Source organism: Macaca mulatta, chromosome 4, assembly GCF_049350105.2.
Source record: "Macaca mulatta isolate MMU2019108-1 chromosome 4, T2T-MMU8v2.0, whole genome shotgun sequence".
Taxonomy (NCBI): domain Eukaryota; kingdom Metazoa; phylum Chordata; class Mammalia; order Primates; family Cercopithecidae; genus Macaca; species Macaca mulatta.
This window is the reverse complement of record NC_133409.1, coordinates 77,311,610-77,324,062: the sequence shown is the minus strand read 5'-3', so window position 1 is coordinate 77,324,062 and position 12,453 is coordinate 77,311,610. Positions and strand designations below refer to the sequence as shown.

Below are 12,453 nucleotides of genomic sequence, written 5' to 3'. Positions count from 1 at the left end.
CCCCGGCGTTTGAGCCCACAGACACATCTGCAGTGAAAATGAAGTGTGCTGGATGATGCAGAAAAGGCCTGGGCAGGGACCAAGAGCTATGTGGAATTCTAGATTCTTTTGCACAGGACATAAATTCCAGTGCTGGTGATATACTAAAACAATACTGTGAGTCACCTTCCTTCACTGCAAAAGTTCTTTAGTGATATTCCTCTGAGACAGTAACAGAGAAAAACCAGGTGGATTGGAGACCTTTTTAATTTCCTCTATGAGACAAGTAACTGACCTGTCTGTAACAGAACAGATGACCCTAGGCTAAAAACACTGCCATGTGCCATCTCCAACAGTACCCTGGTTGTCTCTTCCCAATATTTACCAACATAGCCCGTAAGATAGTGGATAAAAAAATAAGTTACAAAACAAAAATGATTGCTATTCATACCACACGTAAAGGCTAAGTCCTTAAAACATTCTGATCCCAAGAGAGAAAAGGTAAATTGCCTACATACAGCACTATCAGGGCACAGAGAACGAGATCCCAAGTATGGTGCTTTGGTACACTAAGCATTTTTTTTTTTCTTGAGATGGAGTCTTGCTCTGTCACCCAGGCTGGAGTGCAGTGGCATGATCTCAGCTCACTGTAACCTCTGCCTCTCAGGTTCAAGCAATTCTCCCACCTCAGCCTCCTGAATAGCTGGGATTACAGGCGCAAGCCACCATGGCCAGCTAATTTTTGTGTTTTTTAGTAGAGACGGGGTTTCACCATGTTGGCCAGGCTAGTCTTGAACTCCTGACCATGTGATACACCCACCTCAGCCTCCCAAAATGCTGGGATTACAGGCATGAGCCATCGCGCCCGGCCTGAGCATTTTGAATTAAAGGCAACTGGAAGGCCTTAGAACAGAGGTGTCCAATCTTTTGACTTCTTTGGGTCACACTGGAAGAAGAATTGTCTTGGGCCATGCATAAATACACGAACACTAACGGGAGCTGATGAGCTTAAACAAACAAAAAATCTCATAGTGTTTTCAGGAAGTTTACAAATTCGTGTTGGCCACATTCAAAGCTGTCCTGGGCTGCTTGTGGCCCACAGGCTGCAAGCTGCACAAGCATGCCTTAGAAGCTGCTTCAGAGCCAAGGACTTTCTGATCTTCTCCTGCTTTCCCCAAATAACCAGGAAAGACTTAACCACCAGAGAAGAGAATAAAAGTTGTCAAAACCTTTGGTCACAGGCAGAGTTCTACCCTTCACCTTTCCATAACTTACAAGTCCCACTCAGTTCCCAAGAATTATTAACAAGATAACGTCTACCTCCTGGGTCCCTTCATTTCTCCTAGAAATCACTTACTACTAAATCATGATTGCCTACCCACCTCCCCACTTCCCTCCTTCCCATGAAAAGGGTATAAAAACTTCCAACCATGTGGCCTTTCTTGGAGTCTCTTATTTTATGTGGGTCCTATGCTTATTCACATTAATACATTTCTATGCCTTTTCTCCTATTAATCTGTCTACTGTCAGTCATTTCAGGGAACCTTCAGAGAGGACAGAAGGGAAGCTTTTCCTCTGTCCTTACAGCACTTACTAGATGGCACCAGCTCATTTCGATTTAATCTAACTTTCTGAAACTAGGAAGACACAGAACAAAAGCATCCTGCAAATAATTTTTTTTTGAGACGGAGTTTTGCTCTGTTGCCCAGGCTGGAGTGCAATGGGGCCATCTCGGTACACTGCAACCTCTGCCTCCCGGGTTCAAGTGATTCTCCTGCCTCAGCCTCCCAAGTAGCTAGGATTACAGGCATGCACCACCACACCTGGCTAATTTTTGTATTTTCAGTAGAGATGAGGTTTTGCCATGTTGGCCAGGCTGGTCTTGAACTCTTGACCTCAGGTAATCCACCTGCCTCAGCCTCCCAAAATGCTGGGATTACAGGCGTGAGCCACCGCACCCCACTGAAAGCATCCTGTAAATAACTGAAAACATTTTTAGGTTAGATTTAGATATCTAGTTAGGTAATAATTAAAATGCTAAATTTGCCTGTATTTTTAGAAGAAAACTCAAAAAATTTTCACATTTGGGAGGGCTACTTTGGGTCACCTCCCCGTTACCTAACGTGTGCTTCTACCTATATTACACATATAGTTGCAATACGTTAGAAATGCTGCTCCAGGCCAGGTGTGGTGGCTCATGCCTGTAATCCCAGCACTTTGGGAGGCCGAGGCGGGTGGATCACCTGAGGTCAGGAGTTCCAGACCAGCCTGACCAATACGATGAAACCCCGTCTCTACTAAAAATACAAAAATTAGCCAGGCACGGTGGCATGCGCCTGTAATCCCAGCTACTCAGGAGGCTGAGACAGAAGAATCACTCGAACCTGGGAGGCAGAAGTCGTAGTGAGCCAAGATCGTGCCATTGCACTCCAGCCTGGGCAACAAGAGCAAAACTCCATCTCAAAAAAAAAAAAAAAAGAGATATGCTGCTCCAATACCTTGGGCATATTCAAAGGGTAAAAATAAAGTTTCCATAAGCAGGGTGGCAAAAAATTGGAAAAATTCCCCCTGTAAAGAATAAAAAGGGGCCGGGCGCGGTGGCTCAAGCCTGTAATCCCAGCACTTTGGGAGGCCGAGGCGGGCGGATCACGAGGTCAGGAGATCGAGACCATCCTGGCTAACATGGTGAAACCCCGTCTCTACTAAAAATACAAAAAGAAATTAGCCGGGCGTGGTGGCGGGCGCCTGTAGTCCCAGCTACTCCGGAGGCTGAGGCAGGAGAATGGCGTGAACCCGGGAGGCGGAGCTTGCAGTGAGCCGAGATCGCGCCACTGCACTCCAGCCTGGGCGACAGAGCGAGACTCTGTCTCAAAAAAAAAAAAAAAAAAAAAAGAATAAAAAGGAACTGAGTGGTAATTGCATTATGTTCAGCCTTCACCAGATATTTGGTAGAGAAACAAAGTTCAGGATTCCAGAACTAGAGGCAGGTTCTCAAAAAATTAATAAATTTGGTTTAAAGGTTTAAAAACAGAATTTCAAAGAAAAAGGCTAAGCATGGATTATAAATACATTAGGAATTACATCCCTGTGTTTTAGCTCCATGAAAGACAGAACATTCAGAAAAAAATTTACAGACAAGCACAGGAATTTAAGTTCATCATCACCACAAAAAATAGGTACTCAGCTCCTACCGGGGCATATGTGTGATAAAAAGGACTTCAGCATCATTCATGTCCCTCAGGAGTTTACAACCTAAGTAATTCCTTATAATTACAGTCCTGAGACAGTAGATTGGGATGCCCCAAAGAGGGTGAGTAATATGCTTCCAAAAATATTCTATAGTGTAAAAACAGAATAATTACTTGAGGGGGTGCAGAGGCAGGTATGATTCTTGTCAACCAACAGTTACGTATATAGACTTGATCCTTTTATTTTTCTTGAGACAGAGTCTCGCTCTGTTGCCCAGGTCAGAATGCAATGGTGCGGTCTCGGCTCACTGTAACCTCTGCCTCCCAGGTTCAAGCGATTCTCCTGCCTCAGCCTCCCAAGTAGCTGGGACTATAGGCACACACCACCACACCTGGCTAATTTTTTTTTTTTTTTTTTTCTGAGACAGAGTCTTGCTCTGTCACCCAGGCTGGAGTGCAGTGGCTTGATCTCAGATCACTGCAACCTCCGCCTCCCAGGTTCAAGCAATTCTCCTGCCTCAGCCTCCCAAGTAGCTGGGATTACAGGCATCTGCCACCACGCCCAGCTAATTTGTGTATTTTTAGTAGAGACGGGGTTTCACGATGTTGGCCAGGCTGGTCTTGAACTCCTGACCTCGTGATCCGTCCACCTCGGCCTCCCAAAGTGCTGGGATTATAGGCGTGAGCCACCATGCCCTGCCTAGACTTTACATCCCTGTAATTGCTGAATAATTCAGGCAAGCAGCAGCAGCAGCACACGGTAATGACTCCCTAGACTGATGGCCAGTTTTGAATGACAGTAGCGAGTTATACCAAAGTTCCTGCCTTGTCTCCTATATCCTCATTCAGATTACAGGAGGTCCCTTAAACATCAAGGGTCAGAGGCAGCCAGGTATTGAATTTTAAAACCTTTTTACATTGTACCATTCAACCCTGAAGAGACAGATTGTTTTTCCATAGAACTCACATCAATGGGCCGGGCGCGGTGGCTCAAGCCTGTAATCCCAGCACTTTGGGAGGCCGAGACGGGCGGATCACGAGGTCGGGAGATCGAGACCATCCTGGCTAACATGGTGAAACCCCGTCTCTACTAAAAAAATACAAAAAACTAGCCGGGCGAGGTGGCGGCGCCTGTAGTCCCAGCTACTGGGGAGGCTGAGGCAGGAGAATGGCGTAAACCCGGGAGGTGGAGCTTGCAGTGAGCTGAGATCCGGCCACTGCACTCCAGCCTGGACGGCAGAGCGAGACTCCGTCTCAAAAAAAAAAAAAACAAAAAACAAAAAACAAAAAAAAAAAACAAAACTCACATCAATGGAGTCAACAACATCAGCAGTAGCCTCGAATTGCAAAATTTACAACACTCCAAATGCCTATGCCCACTGATTTTCTTTTGAGATAACAACACTCATAATATCTATCAGGAAGGTATCAGCACTTGACTGCTGCCCTTCACATCAATGTCTCAGTCTAGTAATTGCAGAACCTCCACAAGTCTTTCAAGGTAACTTTATCACACAATGATCAGCTCCTTAATAAGCCTGCCAGGTTCTTAAAATCACAGGGGCTTCTGTGTAAATGATGGTTTGTGCACCATCTGCTCCCTCAGGGATGGCAGGTGCTGCAGTCCGTTTATTGTGTAGACACGTGTAAGTCAGATACAAACACACTTGTACACCTGAGAGAGGATCATTCTTGTCATAGTGAGGAAAAGAGCAGGTTAAGACGAAGACTGAATGTCAGGAATCTCCCTTTGAGATAAGACTAGGTATGGACTTGTCAGATAAGCAAAGGAGCGAAGAGGGAGCCGCTTTAGTTAACAGACTCCACGAAGCCCAGAAAGGGTCACCACAGAGGACAGGAATCAGTAAGCACAGGGTGTACAAGACCGGCCTTGAAGCAAACACACGCAGGCCTGGTCTGCAGGCTTGGGGTGTGTGCAGTATTCTGTACCTTTCAGCCCTGAGCGGATGACCGTGGGAGACAAGTCATCGTAGTTGTTCATTAAGCTGATGTCTCCTGAGGTGAAGCTGACGGTGAGCAGAGGCTTGATGTTCTGCACTGGGATGGGATACGCTGCTGGACCATCTGCAGGAACACAAGTGCCAGGTGAAAAGGAGGGAAGCACACCACCCAAATCCAGGTTCCCAAAGCTGCAATCTTGCATGGTGCCTTACAAATTGCCTGACAATGCAGATCCTGCTCTGGATTTGGATGCTACCTAAATGAAGCATTCAACATCATTCAGGAACTACACAAGGGCCATCAGTGGGCACTAACAGAGAATTCGTGAGTAAGAAGCAGGACACTAGAGACACAGCCCTAGGGGCAATTGGTGAGTGGTGAGAATATGTGTGAAAGTTTATTACCTTGATGTTAATGTGTTACATGGTTCTAATGATATTATATAGACATAAATTATTTTAATGTCATACAACGTCCAGGGATGGTAGAAGGAGGGATAAAAACATTTTCTTAATTATGAAAAAAGTTGCTTTTCAAGACTAACTCCTCTTCCGTTGAATGCTACAGAAAATAAGCAGCCACAGTGGCCCGCCCATATTTGGAGAGAAGGCTGGGCTAAATGTGGCTCATAGAGGCTTGCTGCACCTGCGGAGCACAGCCGGCGTAAGGAAAACCCTGCGCTGGAGCCTCACGCAGACATTACAGAAGGGGCCATGATGGACCATGGACTTGGTCTTTCACAGGGTGTTTGAAAAAGCAAAAGTAAGCCCTTCCTAGATGCCTAGATAGATCAAGGTTTTCAGAAGGTTCCTGTAGGCTTCACCCCACACTGGGCTCATCTTAGCAGCCATCGAGGCGGGCCGGCCTGCCCTCTGTCTGCACAGGAAGCCCAGCTATTGCTTTGCTTTACATCATGACACTGCACTATACCGACCTCTGCCCTCAAATTCCCTAGGCCACTAAGAAGAAGCTTGCTGTATGTGAAAGGCGAACACCTGTCACCTGTCATCCTCTAAACTGCCCCTCAGCTTCTGAGCTTCTGAGAAGGGCAAGCAACCAGGGACTGAATTCTGTTCTTGGACTTACTCTGGACTTGCTTTATAAACTTGGTCTCTGGATCTTGTGTTTTTTTCTTTTTTTTTTTTTTTGAGACAGAGTCTCACTCTGTTGCCCAGGCTGGAGTGCAGTGGTGCGATCTTGGCTCTCACTGCAGGGTCTACCTCCTGGGTTCATGCCATTCTCCTGCCTCAGCCTCCTGAGTAGCTAGGATTACAGGCGCCCACCACCACACCCGGCTAATTTTTGTTTTGTTTTGTTTTGTATTGTATTTTTAGTAGAGACAGAGTTTCAGTGTGTTAGCCAGGATGGTCTTGATCTCCTGACCTCATGATCCACCCGCCTTGGCCTCCCAAAGTGCTGGGATTACAGGTGTGAGCCACTGTGCCTGGCCCCTTGTTTGTTTTTTTTTTTTTCAATAATAAAACGGAGGTAAGTAAATCTGGATTTGACCCACTAAAGAGGAGTTCTAAGAGTATCCTGAGTCCATGTGATGAAGACACTGACTTTACTATTACGAGGCTGTAGAAATATGACGAACACTTCTCTCAAGGCTGATATCCTATTAGGAAAGGGGATGGTTAACTCCTAAACTGCTTTATGAGTGCTAGGAACACCCATAAACAGCCCCCAAGCCACTGGTCCTAAAACACTACCATTAATCACAACTGTTTTTCACATGTGAATGCCTTCTCCTAAAATGAATGAATGAATGAGTGTGTGTGTACACACACGTGTCTGCTGCTGGGGAGCATAACGTGCTGTGGCAGGAAAGAGAAGACAACATGAGAATACTGCAGGTTCCAATGGAGGCAGACACTGACGGGGGAGAAAATTTCTATAATTTCCCCCAGAACAGCCCTTCACAGGATGACATACCCCACAGTGGCAGGAAAGGTTAGAAACCACCCACTGTACCCTTTGACTATGAAGGGCACACAGCAGTGTAAGCACAGCTCTGCCAGGCTAAGGATAGAAGCCTGTGGCAGTGTGACCACTTCTAATCAAGAAGCCAGTCCCACTCCCCAAAACGAGGTGGTTACAGCTACGTAGAAAGGCTAAATCCTAGTGTTCTATACCACTGTAGGATGACTATAGTTAACAATAACATATTATCATATTATATAGTTTCAAATACCTAGAACGAGGATATTGAATGTTCCCAACACAAAGAAATGATAAATGTTTGAGATGATGAATATGTTAATTAAAATGATCTGATCACTATATATTATGTGTATCAAACTGTCACAATGTACCTCATGAATATGTACAATTATTGTATGTCAATTTTTTTTAGAAGAGATGGATACAGAGGATGGGATGCTGGTGAAGAGCCAACAGAGTAGGCAGTGCTGTACACTGATTCTGGAGACCTGCTAGAGGTTAAGGTGGCTAGAATTTGAAGTTATCCCCACCAAGAGTATTCAACACCAAGTGGTGTATACACAGAGGCAGCAGGTCTTTTTGACCTGAGAAGGAGGAAAGCTTCTGCCCAAAATAAAGAGGATAGACAGAAATGTGGAGTTATCTGCCCAAGGTGCTGGCCTTCATTATGGCAGAACAAATCCTTTTCTCATGCACCTAAAGCCACAGGCTTTAATAACATTGGGGATTTGGATATATCACATATTAAGTTATTATAATAGCACAGAATTTTTCATCTTTAGCTTTCTTTATTGTCACTAAGCAGCTAAGCCCCACCATATCTCAGGGACACAGGAAGAGCCATGTGTCTCACTTTATATCTAGGAAAAGCTAAGCGAATTAAGTGTAATCAATTCGACCAGTGATTCTGAGAAAAGGGACAACAGCAGGGAGACAGTCACATCTAGATGAGGCCAGCCCTATCTTGCATTTCAGCTCGAGAACTCTTCCCAGGAAGCCCGGGTGCCACATGTGTTGTGGTCCTTCACCGTCCTTCCTCTACATCAGTCTACTCCCCTCCAGCGTCCTTCCTTGTCCTTCTGGTCAGTGACAAGGAAAGTAGGGCCAATGAGTACCTTGGGGAGGGGCGTAGTCATCTGAGTCCGTGTCGCTCTCGCTGCTGTCCTCCACCAGGAAGATTGGGTAGTTCCAGGACATGCCGAGGACGCCGTCTGACTCGTGCAGGAGGACGTGGGCCAGCATCCTGCCGTGGCAATCCATGACAATCACCTGCCCATCAGCTGTGCCAAACAGCACCTGCAATCCAAGACGGGGACCTCTGACCAAGTGGCAGCAAGGGTCAGTTTCTGGCACACCTTGTTGCCTCAATTTGTTTTAGGAAGATAATATATATTTAGAACTAAAAATTGCTAGTTAAGTAACAACAGCACAGTGACACAAAATGTTAAGTAGAACCTCTGCTGGCTATTCCTGCAAGAATTTTAGTCTTCTAATACTGAAACGTGACTAACAGCAGAATGAGTATATTATATTGCATGGACGTTTTCAAGTAATACCAGCAAAATCACTGTTATAATATTTGTAGGGGTTTTGCTTTGTATTTTTGATTGGAGGAGAGGAGTTAGGAAAATATTCATTTACTTTTCTGGAAAACGAAGCAGCAGCAGAGATTTGTTGTTATAATTTTCTCAAATTTAGAAGAAAAAGTTTAGGTTTATGTTTGACCCAAGAGAAAATACATTGGGTTATGTTAGCATGTTATCTAACCATATCTGGAAAAGAAGATCCTCCTGAAACAATGTTTTATTTCCAATGTTGAATGTTTTACTTCACTGAGAATAATAATGGTATTAACGTATTAATTTACAATTAATTTAAGGATGTAGTAATGGTATTAAAATATTAAGTACTTTGCACTAAACACTATGCTGAAAGCTCTGCCTCATTAACTGTCAAAACCATGAGTTAGGTACTAGTTTTGCTGGGGTGGCCCAGGTGGGCTTTTGCTACCACAGTGTGCTGAGGGCTGCTCCTCAGACACCTTCCCTGGCTTCACCCATCTCAGAGTACACACTCAGGAGCGTGCTGGGTAGTACAGATAGGTACATGGCCAGAGCTAAAGAACGATATGGGTAGAGGAAGGCTGGATGCTCCCCTCCATGACAGTGGCAAAGGGGCACCTCACAGCTGCTGAACATCCCCCTGCCGCCACCAACCAATCAATAACACTGGTGGTGCCACCAGTGGGACATCCTGAGAGGAATCCTGGGGCCTGGGCAGCAGGACCTCCACCGAGGTGCATCACATTGCATTATCTTCTGCCCTGTGTGATGATGTCTGCAGTTTCTGCATTGGTTGTCATTAAAAACTTTACATCTTTTGTGTCTAATGGGATCTGTCTATCCATCAGCATCTCATTGTAACAATCATGCAAGTTATCTCCACTTTACAAACACATAAACAACTTCAGAGAGGCCAAGTAGCCTGACAAAGGCATTAAGTGATCAAGCCAAGGCTGTCTGACTAGAAAGGCTAGAATTTACCCAAAGAGAGACCTGGTTAAGGTTTTTTCCATTTTTTGCTTCTTTTTGCTTGAGATTTTAATGTGAAGCTCCTTGGGGGCAGAGACAGTCCATAGCTATATCCCTGGCACCTAACAGAGCTTTGTGTACAATGCAGGCACTCAATAAATATTTATTGCTAAATGAATGCATTAAAGTTTGTGACAAGCAAAAGGCAATTTTAGGATATAAATACTGATGACTGAGAGACTGCCTGCAGAAAGTTCACAGAATTCACAGAGCTATTTTAGAATAAATTGTTCATCAAATATTCCTTTAAATATGATCTATATTTTAATGAATGAACACTAAAAAAGGCTAAAACAATTTGCCTCCAGATGCAGCAATTAATTCATTACTGGAAAGACATAACTACTAGGAACACCATGGAATTCATTGTAGAAAAAGGTGCAATTTTAGCTGTCAAGAAAAAAATTAGTATCTGACGGCATGTCTACAAAGCCTTCACGTGACGCAGGTGTAGGGATCAAGACACTGGAGCATGGGCCACAGGCCTGCTGAAGTCCTGGAAGAGGCAGATGTTTAATGTGCTTGGTGAGCCGTTTTCAGTGACAATAAATACGAAATATGACTTCTTAAAACTTTAACTGAGCTGTACCCACTGCCACATTTATCACTATTCTCATCCCTTTATGTGGGATTGTGTGATTTCTGACCCCTAGTTACACTATAAGCTTTTGAGGCGATGGACTGTTATGGACTGAATGGTTATGAGCAGCCTGTCTCCCTATGTTGATGGTATCTGGAGGTGAGGTCTCTGGGGGATGATTCGGTTTAGATAAGGTCGAGAGGGTAGGGCACCCACGACGGGATTAGTGTCCACATAAGAAGAGTATGAGAGACTCGAGCTTGCAAGCGCTCTTGCTACCCCCAAGCACTGAGGAAAGGCTATGTGAGGACCCAGGGAGAAGGCAAGCCAGGAGTCAGCCTCCACCAGGAACCAAATTGGCTGGCGCTTTGATCTTAGGCTTGCCAGACTCCAGAATTGGGAGAAATCAATGTCTGTTGTTTAAGCCCCTTGGTCTGTGGTATTTTGTTATAGCGGCCCAAGCAGAGACCTGAACCACATCAGCTTTGCTCAACAGTACCTCCCTAGGCCCTATCATGCTGTACAACACAAGAAGTATTTGCAAAAGGGAGGAAATGCCTCTGCATTAAATGTCTTTTGAATTAATACTCATTTTTCCATTTTAGAGAAGAAAGGACAGATGAGAGTACATACATGTAATTCCTGAATAAAGGTCTGATTAAGTTATCAGAGTTTAGTATCACACTAAAGCAAAACAGAACAAAAAGGGCAGGCCCCAAATCCACTACCATTAATTAATTCCAACTACAGCTCCCACAGGAAGACAGAAACACTATTAAGATTGGAAAAAATGAGAAAAGCAGCACTGACAGTTTAGTCATCAAGCAATGATGGAAGAAATTACTCTGTTTTGGAACAAGTATGTCACAGATAACTGAAGAACAGTGATACAATATGAAATCAGATTTTTAAAAATCTCTTCCAATACACCTTCTTTTCACGCCTAATCACTTTTAATGAGATAAAGCTTATGTGAGCAAAGGACTTCAGAAGAACAAGATTGACAGCCTAATAATAATGAATACACATATGGCAAGTGCATCAATCTCTGCTGCTTCTGCTCCTTAATGTTGGTCAAGCAATGAATGTGTTCTGAGTGGGCTGGTGCTGTTTCTAGAATTCTCTGTGCTAGTGCTCCCCAGGCTCTGCTCTAGGTCCTTTTCTCTCTAGGAAACCACAATCATACCCATAGCCTCAAGGATCCCATTCATAGCTGACTCCCTGCACAGGCCTTTGTCCTGAGCCCCAGACTTTCACATGTAACTGCATTCCTGCCATCTCCCAAAGATGTGCCAAAGGTCCTCAGTGTCAACATGGCTTAAGATCAAACGCATGATTGCATCCTTTCCTGAGCAACACACACACAACCAGACCGCGTCAAGCAAGGACTGAGGCTTGTGCTTTATCTCTAATGTCTAGTACACCAGCTGGTTCACAGCAGTGCTCAGACATCATGTTTAAAGGCTTCTGGGCCCCACCACACAGAATCAATCTTGCTCTAACGATGGCCCCCACAGCATTCTGAACTTGGTTCTGGTTTTGTGTGCCTGTCTGCCAGTAAACCACAAGTATCTCAAGGGCAGGTCTGCACTCCCAGGTTCTCATTCACTCAGTGACTCAATGAATATAAATACATCTTGCCCAAATATTTGCCCAAGTTTTCCTACAAAAATGAAGGAGCAATCTCCTTCCTTTCTTCTTTATAAACCAATTCCCAAATCCTCCCATAAAACTATCCCCAAAAAACACTTTCAAGGATGAATCATGTACATTTCTGTCCCATATTTTCCTGCTGTTTCCTGTGATGAACTGCAGGCTTCAGGTACGGGCAGGGCCAATGTTCCCTCTGTAATGCATATACCAGGACAAAATAAGCAGTAGAGACATACAGGTCAAGTCATACCAGTTCAATGGCTGCCTCGCTGGGTTCGGTTTACTTTGCAGCCTTGAATATACTCACTGCAGGGCAGTTTCTAATAGCAACACGGCCAGGCACCGTGGCTCACACCTATAATCCCAGCACTTTGCGAAGCTGAGATGGGAGGATCACTTGAAGCCAGGAGTTTGAAACCAGCCTGGTCAACAAGGTGAGACCTTGTCCTCTACAAAAAAACAAAAAAATGTATCAGGGCATGGTGGTGAGCACCTGTAGTCCTAGCTCCTGGGGAGGCTGAGGCGGGAGGATCACTAGAGCCCAGGAGTTCAAGGC

General features: G+C 44.7%; 1 protein-coding gene across 1 annotated transcript in view; it reads right to left on the bottom strand.

The window, feature by feature from the left end:
* The window catches only part of TULP4 (TUB like protein 4), a 289,361-nt gene that overhangs the window by 54,562 nt on the left and 222,346 nt on the right, over positions 1-12,453 (bottom strand). The window contains exons 5-6 of the mRNA XM_015137047.3: positions 8,189-8,369; positions 5,118-5,252 (exon numbers count right to left, since the gene is read on the bottom strand). Of these exons, the coding sequence (XP_014992533.2) occupies positions 5,118-5,252; positions 8,189-8,369 (316 nt within the window). The remainder of the gene's footprint in view (positions 1-5,117; positions 5,253-8,188; positions 8,370-12,453) is intronic.